The sequence below is a fragment of the Salvelinus fontinalis genome, chromosome 16 (genome assembly GCF_029448725.1).
Source record: "Salvelinus fontinalis isolate EN_2023a chromosome 16, ASM2944872v1, whole genome shotgun sequence".
In the NCBI taxonomy this organism is placed as follows: domain Eukaryota; kingdom Metazoa; phylum Chordata; class Actinopteri; order Salmoniformes; family Salmonidae; genus Salvelinus; species Salvelinus fontinalis.
In genome coordinates, this window is record NC_074680.1 from 1,985,158 (window position 1) to 2,010,140 (window position 24,983).

The window sequence follows — 24,983 nt, forward strand, 5'->3', positions numbered from 1 at the left end:
ATGCAGTAGACCAGGGTCATGGATCAGAAGCTGGGTGGGCCACGGCAATGAGGAAGGCGACACACAGAGTGACAGGGAGAATATGTCCTCACTGAAAATAAATGACACTCGTTTTTTGATTCACCTCGTGCATTGACTGGATTGAAATGGGATTGATGCTAACCCTGGTACACAGCTAATCCAAAATGGTAATCGTGTCAATGCACGTAGAATTAGTCTATGTAATGTGATCGAAAATGTATCACTCCTAAGAGTCAAGATGCCACAGAGCATTTATTTGTTCATAAATTATGCGAGGGACACAGAAATGTCAGAGCGCTGCACAACATTCACTCTAGCAGAGCTTGGTTATGGTGACAACCTTGTTTTGATCGCAACATGTCCACCAAGGGTTACATTCATTTGCATAAATAGGTTGTCTGGTCACTGATTACGTTAGCATATCGACCCTACAGTCAAGACTAGCCTCAGTTTTACGTTCAATACATCAGGAGTGTCATTCAGAGGCATAAAGATGAGACGTTTGGGATGACTGTCGGTTGTCTCATACATGTGCCACCGAAGAAATGGAGGTATATACAGGGTTAGAAATGTGTTGCATAGCGTACTACACAAACTCATGACACAGCACTGAAATTAAAGCAGTAAATCATGTCATATTCTCATAGATTTCTTTTACTTCCTTTCTTCCATGCTCATATACCTTTCTTTTCTGCACCACAGCACAGTGAAATGCATACAGGAAAAGAGGACAAAGTATTTGATGTTTTCCTCTTAAGGTAATATTCACAAACTCGTCAACAGGTTGAGGGTTACATTGTTAAAGGTTACCTCTTGAACTAGTCATACATTTCGTAGTGTCTCGTGACCTGAGCCCGGTTTCCATAAAAGCATCTTTAAAGCTGCTAAGTTCATCGTTAAACCCTTCGTAGGAGCAACGTTAAATATCCGAGCTGTTTCCCAAAACTATCATTAACATTGCACTTGAAAGCCCTCAATCTAACGCCTGACTCGGATCACTCGTAGAATAGTTAAGTGCAACTTTAGATACATTTTGTTGCCCTCTAGCATCACTTAATGAATGGAAGATCTCCGCTAAACATAGAATCACATGGTTGACTGATCTCTCTGTGACCGCCGATAACTTCAGAACAAAGTTGACTACAAAGACGAATTTGCTAATGTCTTTGCAATTGATACAAACGAGTGATGTTTAAAAATATGCTTCAAAATGAAAACCGAGATGACTGCATTAAAGTATAAACAGTAGGCTGTGGGGGTTTTCAATAATATGTTGAAATACATTTCATGTTCAATCAATTGAGTTCTATTTTGCTACATGTAGGCTGCTGTATACAATTTCTCTAAATATATTTCATGATGTGTAGTCTAACATGTGCGCAATGATGTACCAAATCGGTGATTTAGTGCATTTTTTATTGGCTAAGCGTTAAAAGCATTAGAATACGCCGCTCAATATTTGCAGCCGTTGGTGGTAGTATCTCTCAAGGAGCTGATCCGTCGTCAGTATTGTGAAATAATTATAATGTTAAGGAAATATTTGAATGGAGAAAGCTGATCTCCATTTCGACCCTAGTATCGACGCACTTAGCGCTGGTTGATATCACGAAATATAGACTCTTTACTTATATCGTGCAGTGTACATCTTGCAATGTATCAAGAAAGTCCTTGTTCATGATTTGTCCTAATGAGCTGTTGTCCGTCTAGATCAGGGTTTCCCAAACTCGGCGGGCGGCCCCTGGGGTGCACTTTTTATTTTTTCCCCCTAGCACTACACAGCTGATTTAAATAACCAACTCATCATCAAGCTTTGATTATTTGAATCAGCTGTGTAGTGCTAGGGCAAAACTAAAATGTGGGGGGCCCAGGACCGAGTTTGGGAAACCCTGGTCTAGACAACAAACCTGTCTTGCGTTTGTTTGACCTTTTGATTGTCGTCAACATACATTTCCCTTGTATCAAAGGCATTGGAGTAGTCTTTGAATGCTTTCGAATGCTTGTGTTTTCCTTCAAAAATATCTTTGATAATCCATTTTTAGAACAAACATCCATTGAAAATGTGTCCAAAAGACAGCTGTTAATGTATGAAATACCTGAAGTGTCCTTGGAACGGAGAGCTTGAGTGAAGCGGTGTATTTTCAAAGCAATTTCTATTGTAGCCTTGTTGTTCACACATACCGTCTGCCCCCGTCTCACATCATCATCCAATATCAGGGTTAAGATCTCCCCATTCTTAGTGTCTTAGATGGTTCTGTCAAGTGAACCAGTTGTCCGAGCAACAGCATGATTTGACAGAGCAGGATTATCTGAGAGTACAATATTGACCTTCAAACATTGGCATTGTCAAGTTGTCCTAACGGTCATACCATAATGGTATGACTCATTATTTAGCTCAGTCTCGTCTTCAGAGTTTGAAGTCTGGCAGTCTCCTATAGAGTCAATAAGTGAGGAAGGAGGGGTTTTGTTGGTGTTATCCCCTCACACACACGGGGGGTCTTCAGACGGAGTCAAGGGATTGCAAGGAGGGACCCTGCTGAGAGACCGGAAGGCAAAAATTGAGGGATCGTAGGCGTACCTGGGCAGAGGGCGAGTCCCAGTCAAGTTCTGTGGACAGAAAGAGAGAGTATGATTTTTAAAAATTAATAAAAATAGGAAAAAGTTTGAGAGAAATGGGTTTTGGGTTTTGGCTAATCTGGCTTTTATCCTCCATGGATCTGGGTGGATGGAAATAGCAGGGCTCAAGATTCACAGTAGGCAGAAGAGAGACTGAAAACTAATTATGGGATGGAGCCCTTTCTGAATGTTAGTTAGAAACTGAGTTGTGTGTAAAGCTGTTGGTTTCCAGTGACTGGGGTTTGTGAGTTTACATTCTATAATTTCATCATCCTCCTCTCTTTTCATCCCTCCCTCAACCTGGACCCGTTTCTCCAATCTCCACCCCACCCGACATCCCTTCAGTCCCATATTTCTCGGCCTTTCCCATCACCTCAATATACATGCTGTTACTGTAATGAGCAGCCTTGTAAAGCAGTGTAGTTTCCTTATGCGATATTAGATTGTGGTGGCATTGGAAAAACACCTAATGACATCACCACTATATGATATGACTACATGTCTTCAGGGATCAAAACCGACAGAGACTACTGCGCCACTGTGGCAACAAATCCCAACAGTGCGTGTTAACACACTCCACACCCAGGCAGACTCAGTCCGTCAATGACAGAAAAAAGCTTTCACCGGGTTTTTGTTTTTGGCCGTTGAAGGATTAAACACATCTTCCCTGGGAGGAAATTGCAGTGTGGGAGAGACAGGTTCCAGGTCAAGAGTCGTAGATGCAGTAAAGTTAAATTGTTCTCCATATGGCTAGCTGCAAGGCAGCCCATTGCGTGCGCGATTCGTTACACCTTGGGGACGGATCCGCGTCTGCTGCACATGTTAGCATTCCCCAGAGTCATATAGAGTCATCCAGCGTCTAGGGCCTGATAGACATCATAGCCCAAAATGGTCAAACAAAGGTCGAGTTCTGAGGATACTGCACACAGTTAAAAAAATTAATACGTGCTACAGGACCAGTAGTTGAAAACAAATTGATAAATATTTTTTGGGGGAAACAGCTGTCTGATGTGTAAATATTCTCTACTTGAGGGGTTCCTGAACTTTTCATTACAAGACCCTGGTCCACAATGGGAGGTGTCTTCTGCTCTAGACCAGTGGTCACCAATCTTTTCTGAGTCAAGATCATTTTCGCTGTCAAAAAACAAGCCGAGATGTACCGCTCTGAATTTTTTTTTTTTTTACATTACTTAAATTCTTTTACATGAATTTAATAAAAACAGTTATGTAAGAATGAGGTTTTGTGCAGTAGGCCTAACACATTATCACAGCATATTGGCTATATGCCTGGCCTGACAATATTTTTCTTCTCAGACCATATTTTATTTCAAAACTTGAGCTTGATTTAAAAAATATATATATATCATTTGGTGTAGCACTTCCAAGGCACAGCTGAGCATGAATTTAAATAATTCACTTTTTCAATTTTACTGGACTGATGGTAACTGTATCTGATGGTCATGATGCTTTCAAGACAACTGGAGGTCAAACTATGACGTCAGTGATCTTCAGGTCAGAAAGTCGGAGCTCTAGAAAGATGTCAGAGTTTCCGACTTGGAATTTCGAGTTGGTTGACCGTTCAAATCGATTTTTCCCAGTTGAATCTCGTTTTTTTTTTCTTCGAGTTCCCAGTTGTCTTGAAAGCACCATGACAAAATAGATCATGGTACCTCATGCACAAATTCATGTTGTTCCGATGACCAGAGAAAGTTAAGTATTCCTCAATATTAAAATAGACAAGACGAGCTGCTAATAATAATTAAAACGCAGGGCTATCGATACACTTGGTTACTAATTCATTGCAGCTGCAGCGCAAGTGGTAGTATGGAGAAGTGCGTTTTTTGTTTTGTAATAAAAACTTAAACATGAACACACATAAAAACAGCAGCTCTTTGCTGTATTCGTCAGGCTCTCTCTGGTCATGGTTTTTAAAAGTTATTCAATCTCATGTAGGCTAGTATCAAACTTTGCTGGAATCTGTAGGCAAGGTGATTTGAGCTATCCAATTTAGCCACAGATGGGAACACTGCCGACCCGTTGCGTAAGGGCTTCTGAATCTAAGTTCACCTACTGCCAACAGCAGGAGCGCAAGCCTTTATCGTTGGCTTTTATACAGAAATGTTTGGTAATAGACTAGGAATGCCTTGAAGATCGACCAGTCGATCACCCGGTTGGTCACAACTGCTCTATATCCACCATAAGGCTTGGGCAGCTACCGAACAGTACGTTTAAACATAGACAAACCTTCATGTTAAAACATTGAACTTACTAAATAGCTTAATAATGTGATTCCTTAGGCCAATCAGATTTATTAACAAAATAAAGATAATAGTATTTGTATCAATTGTCATCCCTTGACGCAGCCTATATTCTGGATACCACTCACAACAGAGGGCCCCAAGCCACAGTGGGAACCAATGGTCTGCTCTACAATACCTCAAGGTAAGTTGTTCTGATCAGCGGCTCTAAATAAGCTGTGATTTAAGTCTCCTCTTCACTCCCATATGCTGACCTGAGCCTTGATCAAAATCAGACTAAAATTGCTAGTTAGCACGATAACGTTATATGTAGAAGGACGCAGGGGGGTGTCGTCAGTCTCACGTCTCTTAACCTCAGTCTTACTCCATCTCTCCAACTCACTCTTCCTCTTCCCCATCCCCTGCGGGGTCTGAAAATGCCGCCGGAAAGAATGTCTGACGTTTTACATGCTCCTAACCAACTGTGCTATTTTGTTCGTTTTTTTTTGTTGCATTGTTTGTAACTTATTTTTTTACTTATTTTGTACATAATGTTGCTGTTACTGTCTCTTATGACCGAAAATAACTTCTGGACATCAGAACAGCGATTACTTACTCACCTCAAACTGGAAGAAGCTTTTTCCTTTAACGAGTCTGACGAGAAGGATATACTGCTTTGCAGAGAACAGGCCCAAATCCCTGCCATTTGCTTGAAGAAAAGACGGAGAAAAAGAGGGCGGAGGTCGGGCTGCCTTCTGAGAATTTGTAGGCGAGCAAGTAAACTCCCACAGCCATCCGTTCTATTAGCCAACGTGCAATCATTGGAAAATAAAATAGATGACTATTATAAAATAGATGAAGATCAAGATTATCCTACAAACGGGACATTAAAAACTGTTATATCTTATGTTTCACCGAGTCGTGGCTGAACGTCGACACAGATAATATAGAGATGGCGGGATTTTCCATGCACTGGCAGAACAGAGAAGCTACGTCTGGTAAGACGAGGGGTGGGGTGTGTGTCTTTTGTCAATAACAGCTGGTGCGCAATGTCTAATGTTAAAGAAGTCTCGAGGTATTGCTCATCTGAGGTAGAATACCTTATGATAAGCTGTAGACCACACTATCTACCAACAGAGCTCTCATATATATTATTCGTAGCCGTCTATTTACCACCACAGAACGATGCTGGCACTAAGACCATACTCAACCAACTCTATAAAGCCCATAAGTAAACAAGAAAATGCTCATCCAGAATTGGCGCTCCTAGTGGCCGGGGACTTTAATGCAGGCACACTTCTACCAGCATGTCACATGTGCAACCAGAGGATTAAAAAAAAACAGGCCACCTTTACTCCACACACAGAGATGCAAACACAGCTCTCCCCCACCCTCCATTTGGCAAATCGGACCATAATTCTATCCTGATTCCGGCTTACAAGCAAAAAATAAAGCAGAAAGTACCAGTGACTTGCTCAATACGGAAATGGTTAGATGACACGGATGCTACGCTACAGGACTGTTTTCCTAACACAGACTGAAATATGTTCTGGGATTCATCCAATGGCATTGAGGAGTATACCACCTCAGTCATCAGCTGCATCAATAAGTGCATCGACGACGTTGTCCCCACAGTGACCGTATGTACATATCCCAACCAGAAGCCATGGATTACAGGCAACACCTGCATCAAGCTAAAGGCTAGAGCTGGCACTTTCAAGGAGCGGGACACAAATCCAGACGCTTATCAGAAATCCCGCTATGCCCTCAGGCGAACCATCAAACGCGTCTATACAGGATTATGATTGAATCCTACTACACCAGCTCTGACGCTCGTCAGATGTGGTGGGCTTGAAAACTATTAGGGACTACAAAGGGAAACGCAGACGCGAGATGCCCAGTGACGGGAGTCTACCCGATGAGCTAAATGCCTTTTTATGCTCGCTTCGAGGCAAGCAACACTGAAGCATGCACGGGAGCACCAGCTGTTCTAGATGACTGTGTGATAACGCTCTTGGTAGCCAATGTGAGCAAGACCTTTAAACAGGTCAACATTCACAAAGCCGCGTGGCCAGACGGATTACCAGGACGTGTACTCAAAGCATGCGCGGACCAACTGGCAAATGTCTTCACTGACATTTTCAACCTCTCCATGACCGAGTCTGTAATACTGACACCATAGTGCCCACGAAGCTCATCACTAAGCTAAGGACCCTGGGACTAAACACCTCCCTTAGCAACTGGATCCTGGACTTCCTGACGGGCCGCCCCCAGGTGGTAAGGGTAGGCAACAACACGTCTGTCACGCTGATCCTCAACACTGGGGCCCCTCAGGGAGTTGTACTTAGTCCCCTCCTGTACTCCCTGTTTGCCCACGACTGCGTGGTCAAACATGACTCCAACACCATTAAGTTTACTGACGACACAACAGTGGTAGGCCTGATCACCGACAACGATGAGACAGCCTATAGGGAGGAGGTCAGAGACCTGGCAGTGGTGCCAGGACACAACCTCTCCCTCAATGTGAGCAAGACAAAGGAGCTGATCGTGGACTACAGGAAAAGGCGGGCAGAACAGGCCCCCATTCACATCGACGGGGCTGTAGTGGAGCGGGTCGAGAGTTTCAAGTTTCTCTGTTTCCACATCACCAACAAACGATCATGGTCCAAACACACCAAGACAGTCGTGAAAAGGGCACGACAACGCCTTTTCCCCCTCAGGAGATTGAAAAGATTTGGCATGGGTCCCCAGATCCTCAAAAGGTTCTACAGCTGCACCATCAAGAGTATCCTGACCGTAAGGCGCTACAGAGGGTAGTGTGTACGGCCCAGTACATCACTGGGGCTAAGCTTCCTGCCATCCAGGACCTATATACGAGGTGGTGTCAGATGAAAGCCCAAAAAAGTGTCAGAGACTACAGTCACCCATGTCATAGTCTGTTTTCTCTGCTACCGCACGGCAAGTGGCACTAGAGCACCAAGTCTAGGACCAAAAGGCTCATTAACAGCTTCTACCCCAAGCCATAAGACTGCTGAACAATTAATCAAATGGCCACCGGACAATTTACATTGACACCCCCCTCCCCACCCCCATTTGTTTTGTACACTGCTGCTACTCGCTGTTTTATTATCTATGCATAGTCACTTCACCCCAACCTACATGTACAAATTACCTCGACTAACCTGTACCCCCGCATATTGACTCAGTACCAGTACCCCCTGTATATAGCCCCGTTGTTATTTTGTGTTACTTTTTATTATTTTTTACTTCAGTTTATTTGGTCAATATTTTCTTAACTCTTCTTGAACTGCACTGTTGGTTAAGGGCTTGTAAGTAAGCATTTCACGGTAAGGTCTACACTTGTTGTATTCGGCGCATGTGACAAATACATTTTGATTTGATTTGAAACCAGACGCTTTGGCGGCTCCATCCCTGGGAAAGATCTCTCTCCTCCACCTCCCACCTCCTACTCTCTCCCACCCCAGAGAGGAAGTTTCAGGAATAGACAGGAGCAGGTTTTTTTTCTTGTTTTCCTATTCCTTGCTCCATCCACAAATCATTTCCCTCTAACAACTACCATCCCTGCATATATATCTAGTGTCTCTCCTGGACCCATGCCAGGAAAAAGAGAGGAATAATTAAGTTGGACAAGGGTGAAAGAGCAAGAGAGAAATACAGAGGCAAGGAGAAAGGGGAAAAGGAGACGTGTAGTGGAAGTTGAAGGGGAGAGTAACAAGGAGAGCAAGCTGGGGAGGGGGAAGGGAGGAGGGCGAGAGTGCTGAAGAGAAAGAATATTGAAAAACGGGATAACGAGAGAGATCTACTTACTGTACTAGAAAATGCTGTGCCTGGAAAATACCCAAGGACCACAAGTCATCATTTTATTTCATTTTTTTAACTATGAGAGGAAGAGATAATAAACATCTCTGTAGCAGAGGAACACAACAGAGCAGCCGGTTGGCAAAAAATGGAAAGTCACTTCATCCCTGATGATACACCACAGGGCAACCACACACACACTCCTCCTCCATCTCAACTCTTCCTCCACCACTTTGAAAGATGAGCCTCAGTTACATATTTCAGTCAACACTTAGAGACGACGAAAGTAGTGTTCAACTATATGGAAAAGGGTAGCCTATGCATGTAGCCATTCTGTAGCTGTGTGTGTGTGTGTGTGCACCTATACGCGATTATTATTATTTGTATGATTCTGCTTTTACTGTGTGTGTGTTTGCCAACCTCAATGGTGTGTCTGTGCGCATAAGTGTGTGTATGCAGTGGGCCACAGCTTATAGTAACCCACACAGACCGTAGCGTCACTTTCCCGCCACACTCTGTGCGTCCTTCTGGACTGTCCTGATTTGTGCCAAAATGACCAGGTGCCTTCAACTCCACTCGAGCTGCCCAACCAGCCTCCACCCACCCTTTACACAACCCAGGAACTACACACACACTTGTCCTGCTAGTCACACATGTCGCTCTCCCAAAATATACCTCAATGGTCTGAGATCATAGAGCTAGCGTATATAGCTTGCATCTTCACTGAGCCACTAAGAAAATGATGACCCATTGCAGGAAAATAACATTTAAGTGTAGTGCCACTTGCTTTAAAGAAACCTTTGGTTTCCTTGGTTCAGAGATAAACTGAATGGTAAACTCCCAAAGATGATATAAAGTACAGTGCCTTCAGAAAGTATTCACACCTCTTGACTTTTTCCACTTTTTCTTTTTTGTTGTGTTACAGCCTGAATTTAAAATGTATTAAATTGAGATTTAGTGCCACTGATCTACACACAATGTCAAAGTGGAATTCTGTTTTGAGACATTTTTACAAATTTAATAAAAAATGTAAAGCTGAAATGTCTTGAGTCAATAAGTATTCAACCACTTTGTTTAGGGCAAGCCTAAATATATTCAGGGGTAACAAATTTGCTTAACAAGTCACATAATAAGTTACATGGACTCACTCTGTGTGCAATAATATTGGTTAACATGATTTTTGAATGATTACCCCATCTCTGTACCCCACACATATACGGATATTTGTAAGGTCTCTCAGTCAAGTAGTGAATTTCAAGCCCAGATTTAACCACAAAGACCAGAGAGGTTTTCCAATGCCTCGCAAAGAATGGCACCCACCTATTGTTAGATGGGTAGAAATGAAAAAGAGCAGACACTGAATATCCTTTTGAGCATTGTGAAGTTATTACACTGAACAGAAATGTTAAACGCAAAAACTTCAAAAAATTTACTGAGTTACAGTTCATATAAGGTAATCCGTCAATAAAATAAAATGAGGCTCTAATCTATGGATTTCACATCACTGGGAATATAGATATGCATCTGTTGGTTACAGATACCTTAAAAAAAAGGTAGGGGCGTGGATCAGAAAACCAGTCAGTATCTGGTGTGAACACAATTTGCCTCATGCAGCCCAACACATCTCCTTCGCACAGAGTTGATACGGCTGTTGATTGTGGCCTGTGGAATGTTGTTCCACTCCTCTTCAATGCCTGTGAGTAGTTGCTGGATATTGGCAGGAATTGGAACACGCTGTCGTACATGTCAATCCAGAGCAACCCAAACATACTTAATGGGTGACATGCATGGTGAGTATGCAGGCCATGGAAGAACTGGGGCATTTTTAGTTTCCAGGAATTGTGTACAGATCCTTGCAATACGGGGCTGTGCATTATCATGATGAAACATGAGTTGATGGCGGCGGATGAATGGTACGACAATGGGCCTCAGGATCTCGTCACGGTATCTCTGTGCATTCAAATTGCTATCGATAAAATGCAATTGTGTTCCTTGTCCGTTGCTAGCCCATACCATAACCCCACCGCCACCAAGGGGCACTCTGTTCACAACGTTGACATCAGCAAACCACTTGCACACACTACGCCATACACACTGCCATCTGCCTGGTACAGTTGAAACCGGGATTCATCCATGAAGAGCACACTTCTCCAGCGTGCCAGTGGCCATCGTAGGTGAGCATTTGCCCACTGAAATCGGTTACGACACCGAACTGCACTTAGGTCAAGACCCTGGTGAGGACGACGAGCATGCAGATGACAGTTTGTGTAGAAATGATTTGGTTGTGCAAACCCACTGTTTCATCAGCTGTCTGGGTAGCTGGTCTCCGATGATACCACAGGTGAAGCCAGATGTGGAGGTAATGGGCTGGGGTGGTTACACGTGGTCTGCGGTTTTAAGGCCGGTTGGACGTACTGCCAAATTCTCTAAAACAACGTTGAAGTCAGCTTATGGTAGAGAAATGAACATTCAATTCTCTCGAAACAGCTGTGGTGGACATTCTTGCAGTCAGCATGCCAATTGCATGCTCCAAAACTGCACATATTAGAGTGGCCTTTTATTGTCCCCAGCAGGTGGACAATAAATAAGGTGCACCTGTGTAATAATCATGCTGTTTAATCGGCTTCTTGATATGCCACACTTGTCAGGTGGATGAATTATCTTGACAAAGAAGAAATGCTCAATAACAGGGATGTAAACCAATTTGTGCATACAATTTAAGAGAAATCAGATTTTTGTGCATATGGGAAATTTCTGGGATGTTTTATTTCATGAAACATGGGATCAAAGCTTTACATGTTGTGTTTCTATTTCTGTTCAGTATAATTACGCTTTGGATACACCCAGTCACTACAAAGATACAGGCATCCTTCCCAACAGTTGCCGGAGAGGAAGGAAATTGTGATTTTAAAACAGTTATAGTGTTTAATGGCTGTGATAGGAGAAAACTGAGGATGGATCAACAACATTGTAGTTACTCCACAATACTAACCTAAATGAGTGAAAAGAAGGACGTTGGTAGAGAATAAAACTATTCCAATAGCATCCTGTTTGCATTAAGGCACTATAGTAATACTGCAAAAAAAAATGTGGCAAAGAAATTAACATTTTGTCCTGAATACCAAGCAATATGTTTGGGGCAAATCCAACACAACACATCACTGAGTATCACTCTTCATATTTTCAAGCATGGTGGTGGCTACATCATGTTATGGTTATGCTCGTCATCGGCAAGTACTAGGGAGTTTCTTTTTTTCAAGATAAAAATACACAGAATAGAGCTAAGCACAGACAAATCCTGGAGAAAGAGAGCTTGGAGAGTTAAAAAATGATGGGCAAATATTGTGCAATCCAGATGTGCAAAGCTCTTAGAGGCTTACCCAAAAAGACACTAGAAGCCAAAGGTGATTCTAATGTGTATTGACTCAGAGAGTTGAACATGTGTTTTATTTTTCATGAATTAAAGATATAGTAGTGTTTATTTTTCATGAATCTCAACTGTGAGGGAACAATAATTGCTTGCTGTTTAATATAGACTTCCTACTTTCTTGTTAGAAAATGTATAGTGGCTATAGCAGAGGGTCATGGGAACCAGTCAAGGTGTTAGATGCTTTCCCAGCATGCATTTGGAGGGGCATCAAGGTGTAGGCAGCAAAGTAGACTGGGTTGTTCATGACCTTTCAGCCTTTTCTCCACTGTAATGGACACGGCCATCTCGACTTGGTATTGTGGCTCAGCTTGAAAGGATAAGGACTCAGAGTGTGTGTGTGTGTGTGTGTGTGTGTGTGTGTGTGTGTGTGTGTGTGTGTGTGTGTGTGTGTGTGTGTGTGTGTGTGTGTGTGTGTGTGTGTGTGTGTGTGTGTGTGTGTGTGTGTGTGTGTGTGCGCGCGTGTGTGCAATTGAGTCATGCAATTGAGTTTCCATTCATTAAAGGGCCAAAAGGAGTGTGACAATGTCTGTAGCTAGGTTTCCATCCACTTGTTGAAATATTTTCAAGCGATTTATCAAATACTTGCATTCAAATGATATACATTTTACCCGCGAAGGTGTGTTTCCATCAAACTGGCTTGTTGTGGATAAAAAGCTGTGCGTAATGATGTAGTGCACATAAAAAGCACTTTGTTGTATAACTTTTCATTTGCCATTTTTAATTCTTTCGGTGGTTTTGCCACAGAAAGTCTTGTGATAACAGCACATTCGCCCACTCTGGTCCTGGCACACGTGCTCTGTCCTACGGCTCGCAGGTACAGTGCAGAGGGTACATGAGATTAGCCTAGCACTGATCATCATTTCCACGTCATACAAATTAAGATATTTATATATAACTATATTCATGGGAAATGAGCATCAAGCTCTTCACCGTGCACTTTCTCTAAACCGTGAATGCTTTCCCAGGTCCTGGTGGGAAGGACCACACAACATAGTGTCACGTGACTGCAGTTTACTTAGACATTACAGGTATTCTATCAACAATTGCGCAAAAAAAGCATTTCCACTGCCATTTGTTGCTTGATCCATTTGACCGGCAAAAAATGATCCACCCGTCTAGCGTATTTTGTTTTGTCGACATATAGGAACGTTTATTGACAATCATGCTGATTTCTATTAGGCCTGTCGTGAGTATTTTTTTTAACCTAAATATACTTTACTCACATGAAAATGATTGTATGGAAACATATTTTGTGAGTGGTTTAGTGTGTGTTTGGGATTATGAGTGTTTTTCTGTACAATAAAGTGAAATTGCAAATGAATGTAAACTTACCCGGATCTTTATGGTCCGTGTTTTCCCACCACAGTTCTTTTTCAGGAGCATTTTCTGAGGGGAACCAAGGAGAAAGACTGATTAGCAAACATACCTCTTTGGACCAACTTCATCCCTCGGCACACTAACACTGACTCGTTTCAAAACACCACTGAATAATAATAATAATGCATTTATTTGTAGAAAACACTTCATACAAAGAATGCAGTTTAAACTTCACAATTAGGGGGCCGTTTATTCCTCAGAGAGCAGTCAATGTGTTTCATTATGAGTGAGGAGCAAATTAATGTTTGTTGATGTCACAGCAACTGACTATTGTGAGTCAATTAAGAATTATAATCAAGAAAGTGACCGGAGTGCAGCTGCTGCTAAACCAAAGAAGCCAGTCAATGAAGCTTATGTAACATCCTGTCAAAGACTCCTTCCCAGTCCACCCAGCAGAACCATTCTCGTAAGTGACAGAGGCCCTTTACAATCGAGGAATTGTCTGGGGGGGGAGGCGGGAGACTGGTGCTTTTGAAGAGGAACAGGGCTGTTGGAAGAAGAGGGGAGTAGAATGGAAACGCAAGACTCCTGCTGTTGTGGAGGGAGGGAGAGTTGGTTTGGATACCCCCTTAACAACAATGTGAGTACAGTCCGTTTAGAATTTGAAAGTATGGTGACTATCATTAAATAGCCCTTAAAATGTCCTCTGTGTCACCCCTGAAACCTTATATGCATTTCAGTCATTTGAAGACAACAAAGAATATTCCGATTTTTTTATCAAGGCGCATATCTGACAAACCGATCATTTGTTGCAATAAATCTGCCACACAAACGGTTTGCGATGACAATTGTTTCCTATACTTCTTTCACAAATCAGGCAACGTTTTTAAGAACCCAATTCATACAGTCCAATTTGACCACATCCTTGACGGGATAAGCCTTTTACACCTCCCATGCACATGCCAGCAAGTTCAGGAGTGGGAGCAGACATGGGGCGATGTGGGTAGGCTTCTATTTGAATAGATCCATTGAATATACACCATCACAAATAAACCCAATTATTAATTTGTTTACGCAGGTCCTAAGAACCATTTTCAAAAGAATAGAACAGTATGTTTTGAGTTGAATTACGTTACTGGTCTATGCAGCCTATAGGATACATGGCTGCGCCATGCAAATGAAATCAATAATTCCTTATTTTATTCATTAAACAGACAAGACACACATATTTCATAGTAAGAATATAATACAACTAATATTTTTCCTACACAACACACAAAACAGTGACATTTTGAAACAGAGCCCACGCCCATGTTTTTTTGATCTACTTCCCAGTCGACACGGTGGGTTCGGGCCTATTCCGTTTGAGACTCGGCATCGACTCGGACTCGGGGGGCTTCATACGGGCCGAGCTCTTCCCGAGTTAGGCAGAGTCATATTACTCTGGCTTCCGGAAAATGGTACTCGTGCTGAGTCTACTTCAGCATACCTGGCCCCTTCGGGCAATCCTGACTTAATATAATGACATTTGCAATTTGTGTGACATTGAAAAATATCCTGCATGGAACTTTTGACAGTAGCAATGGGCTGCCTGTGCATTCTGAGAAGACAGAGGAAAATAAAACAGCGTATCTAAACCGGGTAACTTATGAATTGCTGAACCTTAACATAGAACACAGACAAAGTTTGATTCCAGATAGACAAAGTTTGATTCCAGATTGAGACCTCACATCACCAAGTCAACAATAGGCTACTATTTCCTGTCAGTTTTACAAATCTGTGATTGCAATTTTCAGCATAGCAAATAGCAGCATACATGTATCGTCAATTGCCAACATCAATGCTGGAGGGTACTATCTATTTATTCAATTCCATTCCTTCATTTAGATTTGTGTTGTCAATCTGTTTACTGTAAAATAGCATAGTATCTGGTCAAAGACCTTTTTTTTTTTTTTTTTTTTTTTTTTACAAATGGTTGATTACAGGCTGATTGGTCGGCTATTTGAGCCAGTAATGGGGGCTTTACTAGGTAGCAGAATTACTTTTGCTTCCCTCCAAGCCTGAGGGCACACCCTTTCTAGTATGCTTAAATTGAAGATGTGGCAAATAGGAGCGGCAATATCGTCCGCTATTATCCTCAGTAATTTTCCATCCAAGTTGTCAGACCCCGGTGGCTTGTCATTGTTGATAGACAACACTTTTTTTTTTTGCATTACCTCTAAATAAAACAAAAACACACGATCAAGCAGTGGTGGCCTCTGCTGTTCGAGCGGTCTGCTTTGCTGCTCGAGCCGGACTTGGCGTCTGACTTTCCAAATCAAATCAAATTTTATTGGTCACATACACATGGTTAGCAGATGTTATTGCGAGTGTAGCGAAATGCTTGTGCTTATAGTTGAGGCAATATCTAACATGTAATCTAACAATTCCACAACAACTACCTAATGCACAAAATTTCAGCATGCTTGTAGAGAAGGACATTCAACAAGCACAACACTTACACAAATGATTGGCTGAGAGAAATTGATGATAAAAGATTGCGGGGTCTGTTTTGTTAGACTTCAGTGCGGCTTTTGACATTATCGATCGTAGTCTGCGGCTGGCAAAACGAATGTGTTATGGCTTTACACCCCCTTCTATATTGTGGATAAAGAGTTACCTGTCTAACAGAACACAGAGGGTGTTCTTTAATGGAAGCCTCTCCAACATAATCTAGGTAGAATCAGGAAGTCCCCAGGGCAGCTGTGTAGGCCCATTAGTTTTTTCAATCTTTACTAATGAATTGCCACTGGCTTTGACGAAAGCCAGAGTGTCTATGTATGCGGATGTCTCAACATTATACATGTCAGCTACTACAGCGACTGAAATGACTGCATCCCTTAACCTCACTAGGGAGTGTTGGACGCTAGCGTCCCACCTGGCCAACATCCAGTGAAATTGCAGAGCGCCAAATTCAAAAACAGAAATACTCGTTATAAAAATTCATGAAACATACAAGTGTTATACATGGTTTAAAGATAAAGATTCTTGTTAATCCAACCACGTTGTCAGATTTCAAAAAGGCTTTACGGCGAAAGCATACCGTGCGATTATCTGAGAACAGCGCCCAGCAGACAAATCATTACAAACAGTAAGAAGCCAAGTAGAGGAGTTACACAAGTCAGAAATAGTGATAAAATGAATCATTCACCTTTGCTGATCTTCATATGTTTGCACTCACAAGACTCCCATTTACTCAATAATTGTTTGTTTTGTTCGATAAAGTCCATGTTTATATCCAAAACCCTCAGTTTTGTTAGCGCGTTTTGTTCAATAAAACAGAAATTCTCATAATAAACATACATAAAAGATACAAATGTTATACACCAGCTTAAAGATAAACTTTTTGTTAATCCAACCGCTATCAGATTTCAAAAAGGCTTTATGGCAAAAGCAAACCATGCGATTATCTGAGAACAGCGCCCAGCAGTCAAATCATTACAAACAGTTAGCAGCCAAGAAGAGGAGTAACAAAAGTCAGAAATAGCGATAAAATGTATCACTTACCTTTGATGATCTTCTTATGGTTGCACTCCGAAGACTCCATGTTACACAATAAATGTTTGTTTTGTTCGATAATGTCCCTCTTTATGTCCAAAAACCTCAGTTTTGTTGGTTCTGTTCAGCAATCCATTGGAACAAAGCGCGGTCACAGCAGACAGACGAAAAATCAAAAAAGTACAATAAAAGTTTGTAGAAACATCTCAAACGATGTTTAAAATCAAGCCTCAGGTTGTTTTTGTCATAAATAATCAATATTTCAACCGGACAAAAGCTTCGTCAATAGAAAAGGAGAAACAAGAAAGACATGCGCTGGACTCATGTCTGGAAATTTCCACTGTCCTCTCATTGAAAGTGCTGTATCTCCCTCATTGTTCAGAGTAAAAGCCTGAAACAGTGCCTAAAGACTGGCCGCATGTAGAAGAAGCCATAGAGATCGTGAACTAGGTCCTAAGTCTTTGCATGATTGATAGGCTTTCAATGAAAAACAGCCTTTCAAAATAATAGTACTTCCTGGATGGATTTTCCTCAGGTTTTCGCATGCCATATCAGTTCTGTTATACTCACAGACATTATTTTAACAGTTTTGGAAACTTTAGAGTTTTCTATCCAAATCTACCAAGTATATGCATATCCTAGTTTCTGGGCCTGAGTAGCAGGTAGTTTACTATGGGCACGCTTTTCATCCAAAATTCAGAATGATGCCCCCTACCTAGTGAAGTTAACAAAGAATTGCAGTTAGTTACTGAGTGGGTGGCAAGGAATAAGTTAGTCCTCAATATTTCTACAACTAAAAGCATTGTATTTGGGACAACTCATTCACTAAACCCTAAACCTCAACTAAATCTTGTAATAAATAATGTGGAAATTGAGCAAGTTGAAGTGACTAAACTGTTTGGAGTAACCCTGGATTGTAAACTGTCAGTAGCTAACATGGGGAGAAGTATGTCCATAATAAAGCGCTGCTCTACCTTCTTAACAGCACTATCAACAAGGCAGGTCCTACAGACCCTAGTTTTGTCGCACCTGGACGACTATTCAGTCATGTGGTCAGGTGCCACAAAAATTGCAATTGGCTCAGAACAGGGCAGCACGGCTGGCCCTTGGATGTACACAGTGGGCTAATATTAATAATATGCATGTCAATCTCTCCTGGCTCAAAGTGGAGGAGAGATTGACTTCATCGCTACTTGTATTTATGAGAGGTATTGACATGTTGAATGCACTGAGCTGTCTGTTTGAACTACTGGCACACAGCTCGGACACCCATGCATACCCCACAATACATACCACAAAAGGTCTCTTCACAGTCCCCAAGTCCAGAACAGACTATGGGAGGCACACAGTGCTACATAGAGCCATGACTACATGGAACTCTATTCCACATCAAGTAACTGATGCAAGCAGTAAAATTATATTTAAAAATATTTAAAAAACACCTTATCGAAGAGCGGGGACCGTGAAGCAACACAAACATAGACAGACACACACACACACACAAAACACACACACACTATAACATACACACTATACACACACACGTACACATGGATTTTGTACTGTAGATATGTGGTAGCGGTGGAGTAGGGGCCTGTGGTAGCCATGCTGGTTAAGTGTGCCTTGAATTCTAAATAAATCACAGACAGTGTCACCAGCAAAGCACCATCACACCTCCTCCTCCATGCTTCACGGTGGGAACCACACATGATCATCCGTTCACATACTCTGCGTCTCACAAAGACACGGCGGTTGGAACCAAAGATCTCATCAGACCAAAGGACAGATTTCCACCTCTCTAATGTCCATTGCTTGTGTTTCTTGGCCCAAGCAAGTCTCTTTATTATTATTGGTGTCCTTTAGTAGTGGTTTCTTTGCAGCAATTCAACCATGAAGGCCTGATTCACGCAGTCTCCTCTCAACAGTTGATGTTGAGATGTGTTTGTTACTTGAACTCTGTGAAGAATTTATTTGTGCTGCAATTTCTGAGGCTGGTAATTCGAATGAACTTATCCTCTGCAGCAGAGGTCACTCTGGGTCTTCCTTTCCTGTGGCGGTCCTCATGAGAGCCAGGTTCATCATAGCGCTTGATGGTTTTTGTGACTGCACTTGAAGAAACGTTCAAAGTTCTTGAAATGTTCCGCATTGACTGAACTTTATGTCTTAAAGTAATGATGGACTGTCGTTTCTCTTTGCTTATTTGTGCTGTTCTTGCCATAATATGGACTTGGTCTTTTACCAAATAGGGCTATCTTCTGTATACCACCCCTACCTTGTCACAACACATCTGACTGTCTCAAATGCATTGAGAAGGAAAGAAATTCCACAAATGAAAGTTTAATGAGGAACACCTGTTGATTGAAATGCATATCATGAGGCTGGTTGAGAGAATGCCAAGAGTGTGCCAAGCTGTCATCAAGGCAAAGGGTGGCTACTTTGAAGAACTTTGTAAAACACTTTTTGGTTACTTAATGATTCCATATGTGTTATTTCATAGTTTGATGTCTCCACTATTATTCTACAATGTAGAAAAGAAAAACTCTTGAATGAGTAGGTGTGTCCAAGCTCTTGACTGGTACTGTGTGTATTTAGACCCTTTGCTATGAGACTCGAAATTGAGCTCAGGTGCATCCTGTTTCCATTGATCATCCTTGAGATGTTTCTACAACTTGATTGGAGTCCACCGGTGGTAAATTCAATTGATTGGATATGATTTGGAAAGGAACACACCTGTCTATAAAAAGGTCTCAGTGCATAGTTGACAGTGCATTTCAGAGCAAACATCAAGCCATGAGGTCAAAGGAATTGTCCGTAGAGCTCTAAGAAAGGATTGTGTCGAGGCACAGATCTGGGGAAGAGTAACAAAAAATGTATGCAGCGTTGAAGGTCCCCAAGAACACAGTGGCCTCCATCATTCTTAAATGGAAGAAGTCTGGAACCACCAACTCTTCCTAGAGCTGGCCACCCGGCCAAACTCAGAAATCAGGGGAGAATGGCCTTGGTCAGGGAGGTATCCAAGAACCCAAAGTTCACTCTGACAGAGCTCTAGAGTTCCTCTGTGGAGATGGGAGAACCTTCCAGAAGGACAATCATTTTGCAGCACTCCACCAATCAGGCCTTTATGGTAGTGGCCAGACGGAGGCCACTCCTCAGTAAAAGGCACACGACAGCCCACATGGAGTTTGCCAAAAGGCACCTAAAGGACTCTCAGACTATGAGAAACAAGATCCTAAGGTCTGATGAAACCAAGATTGAACTCTTTGGCCTGAATGTCAAGCTTCACATCTGGCACCATCCCTATGGTGAAGCATGGTGGTGGCAGCATCATGCTGTTGGGATGTTTTTCAGTGGCAGGAACTGGGACACTAGTCAGGATCGAAAGAAAGATGAACGGAGCAAAGTACAGAGAGATCCTTGATGAAAACCTGCTCAAGACCTCAGACTGGGGCGAAGGTTCACCTTCCAAAAGGACAATGACCCAAAGCACACAGCCAAGACAACACAGGAGGGGCTTCGGTACAAGTCTCTGAATGTCCTTGAGTGGCCCAGTCAGAGCCCGGACTTGAACCCGATTGAACATCTCTGGAGAGACCTGAAAATAGCTGTGCAGCGACACTCCCCATCAAACCTGACAGAGCTTGAAAGGATCTGCAGAGAAGAATGGGAGAAACTCCCCGAATACAGGTGTGCCAAGCTTGTAGCATAATACCCAAGAAGACTTGAGGCTGTAATCGCTGCCAAAGGTGCTTCAACAAAGTACTGAGTAAAGGGTCTGAATACTTATGTAAATGTGATATTTAAGTTTTTTGTTTTTAATAAATTAGCAAAAATAACCTGTTTTTGCTTTGTCATTATGGGGTACTGTTTGTAAATTGATGAAGGGGGGAAAAAAACAATTGAATACATTTTAAAATAAGGCTGTAACGAAATGTGGAAAAAGTCAAGCGGTCTGCATACTTTCCGAATGCACTGTATATCTCTCGATCTGTTTGACTCGGTGTTGAAATTGAAAACCTCTGGGATTATTGTGTTGTGTTGATTGTAGATTGGGATTCTTGGGATTTTTTTGTGGTGTCAAAATCGGACTAATTATTAAGAACTTATTTTGCTAATTGTTTCTGTTATTCAAATGTGCTGTCAGGAGAAACACTTTCACGTCCAAGGCAACAGATGGAGAGACAAAGAAGTTGGAGACCGAGACGGAGGCAGAAAGGATAGGACTGAACACAGCATGATACATTTACATACATACATTACATTATCTGGAAATAATGGACGATTTGGTACTGCCGAGTTTCTTAGTTCCAGATAATGCACAGAGCAGAGGCGTTAAGCTGCATTTGTGTTTGTGTAAGCTGCTTTCTAGTGACATTTAATTGGATAAATCCATGCTAGTGGACATATGTAGTGCCTGTTGAGGGATGAGACAAAGTCTAATTAATCTATTTAAATACAAGGTTTAAAATTAGAAAATGTCATGTGTATTTTATGTTTCTTGTTCATAGTTGATAGTTGCAATATTACTACTTACATTTAAAATGTATTTTTTCTTGTGTGTGTGTGTGTGTGGGGGGGTAGAATCAAGTGGATTTGGGCCATTGCTGGGCTGATTCTGGCCCCAAAATCGCAGCTTTGGCCCAGTTCAGGCTGCCAGATCTGGAACGAATAACTCGGGCCTAGTCTGTACCGTCGTCATTCATTTCGGACAGGCCGGATCCGGCTGCCAGACCCTGGCAAGCAGTTTTAGATCTGGCATGCCGGAATCAGGCCAGATGTTTGTGTTACCTCGGTTTCATCTTTTTCATTACATTCACTCCGCATTGTTAGGGAGCAGGCGTAGTCTTACATTGAGAGTATCTTCATCATGATACCGATAGAAAATAATAGAAAACTAGATTTTCAAACGAATGCGAGTCTTGTGTTCATACACTTAATTTAGGCTATATTATTGAATGCTAAATGTTTCTGATCAGGAATAGATGAGAAAACTAATAGATGACCTATACCACCTCCACTTATTTGCCCAGCCAGAGAGACAATTAACCAAATACAGAGATTCAGTGAAATAAAATCACAATATCAGACAAGTCACAGGCTTTTGGTCGGGAGTAGGCCAAGGCTACTAAGTGGAGAGCAAAATAATCCACTTGTTAAGCTACATAACATGCTGGCAAAATGTTCTGATCACTGCTAATAAATTAGCCAACTAGACAAGATGACCTTGAACAGAACTCACCTCAATTTAGCTAACATTCGGGCTTCTGGTTTAGCATGTGAATGGAAAATGAACTTGTGGACGAGAATCCTACGCATTAGTTCATTTTGCCAAATTCTTACTTTGCATTCCACTTTCTTACATATCCGATTTGATTGATGTGTTTGTAAGTTACCTTTTTGATTCAAATGTCACACGATTTGAGGAGGAGAAGACCTGTAACTATTGTTTCAACCGTGATGGCAAACGTGAATGGTAATGGCGCAGACTCCGGTCCAACCGTTACGGAGTCTCATGCGCTCACACTCCCCACAGATCTTCAGAACCTCCGTACACTTATTTGGCCACCCTTAAGACACATTGTACGTGTTGCACTGATTGAAGACTTCCTGAGTCAGGACAGTTCCGCTTTACTGTTATGGGGTTTTCTGTCTTTGGTTATCTATCGACCTACTTTACCATTTTGTGAATGCCATTTCAGATGTATTTCACTTCTCCTGCTATGGAGACTCTCTGCTTTAGGATAGGAATGTTTTCGGTTTATATGCACCGACGCTACACAAACGTGTCAACCTGCTGTCACCATTCGCTGGGGAAGGAGACTTTGGTTTTGGGTGGGAGGGGGAGTGACCTTGTTTGGTCTTATTTAAAAAAAATATATATTTCTCTTTTTTCTCTTATCTTTGCAAATGCTTGGTCTGTTTTCACACGTGTTTCCTTTCAATATTTTAGATGGCTAAAACAACACTAATAATGGTAATATTGGAATAGGTAGGCCTAATCCTATAAAGTTACTTTGGAAAACAATGAATAATCCTGTCAAGGATTTTACACATTAAAGATCACTAAAGGCTACAAAACTCCAGGTTCAGTAAGGTTTTCCATTCAGACTTTAACTCCAAAGCCAGTGGGGTTGCAATTTTGGTTAGTAAAATAATACATTTCTCTACTACTAATGTTATTTCAGACAGTAAATGGGATATTTAAGATAAAATGCTCCCAATTTTGATGATGTTGAATTTGCCAATGGGTTGCTGGGGAAATTCCCTTCTCTGAACACCCATCTTTTGATATTTGGCGGTGATCTGAATTGTGTTATTTGCCCGGCTTTAAACCACTCCAACCCCAGAGCTATATCTCCTTCTGCTATGTCAAAGTCCTTCTCTGATTTTATGGTTCAGAATGGGTGTACAGATCCCTGAAGATTTCCGAATCCCCAGGCAAGAGAGTATTCCTTCTTTTCATATGTATACCATTCTTTTTCTCATATTGACTATTTCTTTATTGATCATAAGTTACTTCCAAATGTCACCTCTACTGAATATGTACCCATTGTATTTTCTGACCATGGACCTTCAGCCCTCGACATAGTCCTATCAGGACAAACTCGTTCTCCTCTCTGTTGGAGATTCAACTCTCTTCTCCTGTCTGATGCAGACTTCTGTAACGTTATCTCCACTTCTATTGAACATTTTTCTTTTTTCAAATCAGACAAGCTCAACCTCCTATTCTCTCTTATGGAAGTCACTTAAGGCCTATCTTAGAGGAACAACACTTGGAGACCTAAACTATAAGAACTCTCGAAAGCCATCCTTGATTTAGACCACCAGTATGCCTTGACGTCATCTCCAGAGCTATATAAGCAACGCTGAACTTACAATCTGAATTCTATCTCTTGTCCACTACAGATGCAGAACAGTTGCTATTGCATTCACGTGGCACCTACTATGAACATGGCGACATGGCAAGTCATCTGCTCGCACACCAATTAAAACGCAGCGCTGATTGCTCAAATGAAAGATTACGCTCATAGCTTGATTTCTGACCCTACGGGGATCAATGACACCTTCAAATCTTTCTATTCCTCCCTGTATACATATATTACTGGGCTGCCAACTTTCAGATATTGCCATTCTGGTTACATGCTCCAGATACCCCATGGTGCCACCTAGAGGCACATTCTTGTATTTCTGCTTCTCTTCCTGCTTTGCTCTTCTCTCCCAGCATTCCCCTCTCGCTATACTGGCAAGCCTGTAGTGCTGTCCACACTTAAGATTTAGTACCAGTTTCGAAGGCATTTTCTGTTCTCCTCTGCATCTACTATGGGTCCTATTGATAAGAACCACTTATTCCCCACTTCCCTAATAGATAATACCTTTCCTTGTCTAGTAAGAGAAAGCATTAAGTCCTTCCAAGACTTATATGTAAATAATGTTTTTCTAGTTTTCTCAACCTGGCCTCTAAATAATCTTTGCCTCCATCTCACTTTTTCCGTTACCTTCAATTGAGGCATTGTGTCTCCTCCCAATTTGCTGGCTTCCCTGCCTTGCCAACCCTGGGATGGCATATTGACTCTATTACCTCGACAGAAAGCAGTCATTTCTCAGATCTATCTGTGTATTATGTCATTGGACAAAGACTCCATCAACAAAACTACATTTGCATTGGAACGGTGGGAGTGGTGGGATGAGGCGATTGATAGGGTACGCTCCACTACATCTTGTGCTCGTCTTGGTTTCATTCAATCTAAGGTTTGACGTAGAGTGCATTTTTCCAAATCCAGATTGTCTGAAATATATCCAAATGTAAATGATGAGTGTGATACATGTCATGTTTCAACCATGTCATTCAATGCTCTAAATGACAAACTTACAAACGTATCTGAGGTGCTTGAAATTAACCTGCAACCATGTCCCATGATAGCTGTTTTTGGTATTCCAGAAGACTTGCTCTCCTTGGACCCCAAACATGCCGATATTATTGCTTTTACATCCTTATTAGCTCGACATAGAAT

At 41.8% G+C, this 24,983-nt stretch overlaps 1 protein-coding gene across 1 annotated transcript in view; it reads right to left on the minus strand.

The window, feature by feature from the left end:
• Window positions 1–254: 254 nt before the first annotated feature.
• Window positions 255–24,983, minus strand: part of si:dkey-16j16.4 (uncharacterized) — a 58,726-nt gene continuing 33,997 nt past the window's right edge. The window contains exons 4-5 of the mRNA XM_055864140.1: window positions 13,453–13,506; window positions 255–2,625 (exon numbers count right to left, since the gene is read on the minus strand). Coding sequence (XP_055720115.1) covers window positions 2,500–2,625; window positions 13,453–13,506 — 180 coding nt within the window. The 3' untranslated portion in view covers window positions 255–2,499. The remainder of the gene's footprint in view (window positions 2,626–13,452; window positions 13,507–24,983) is intronic.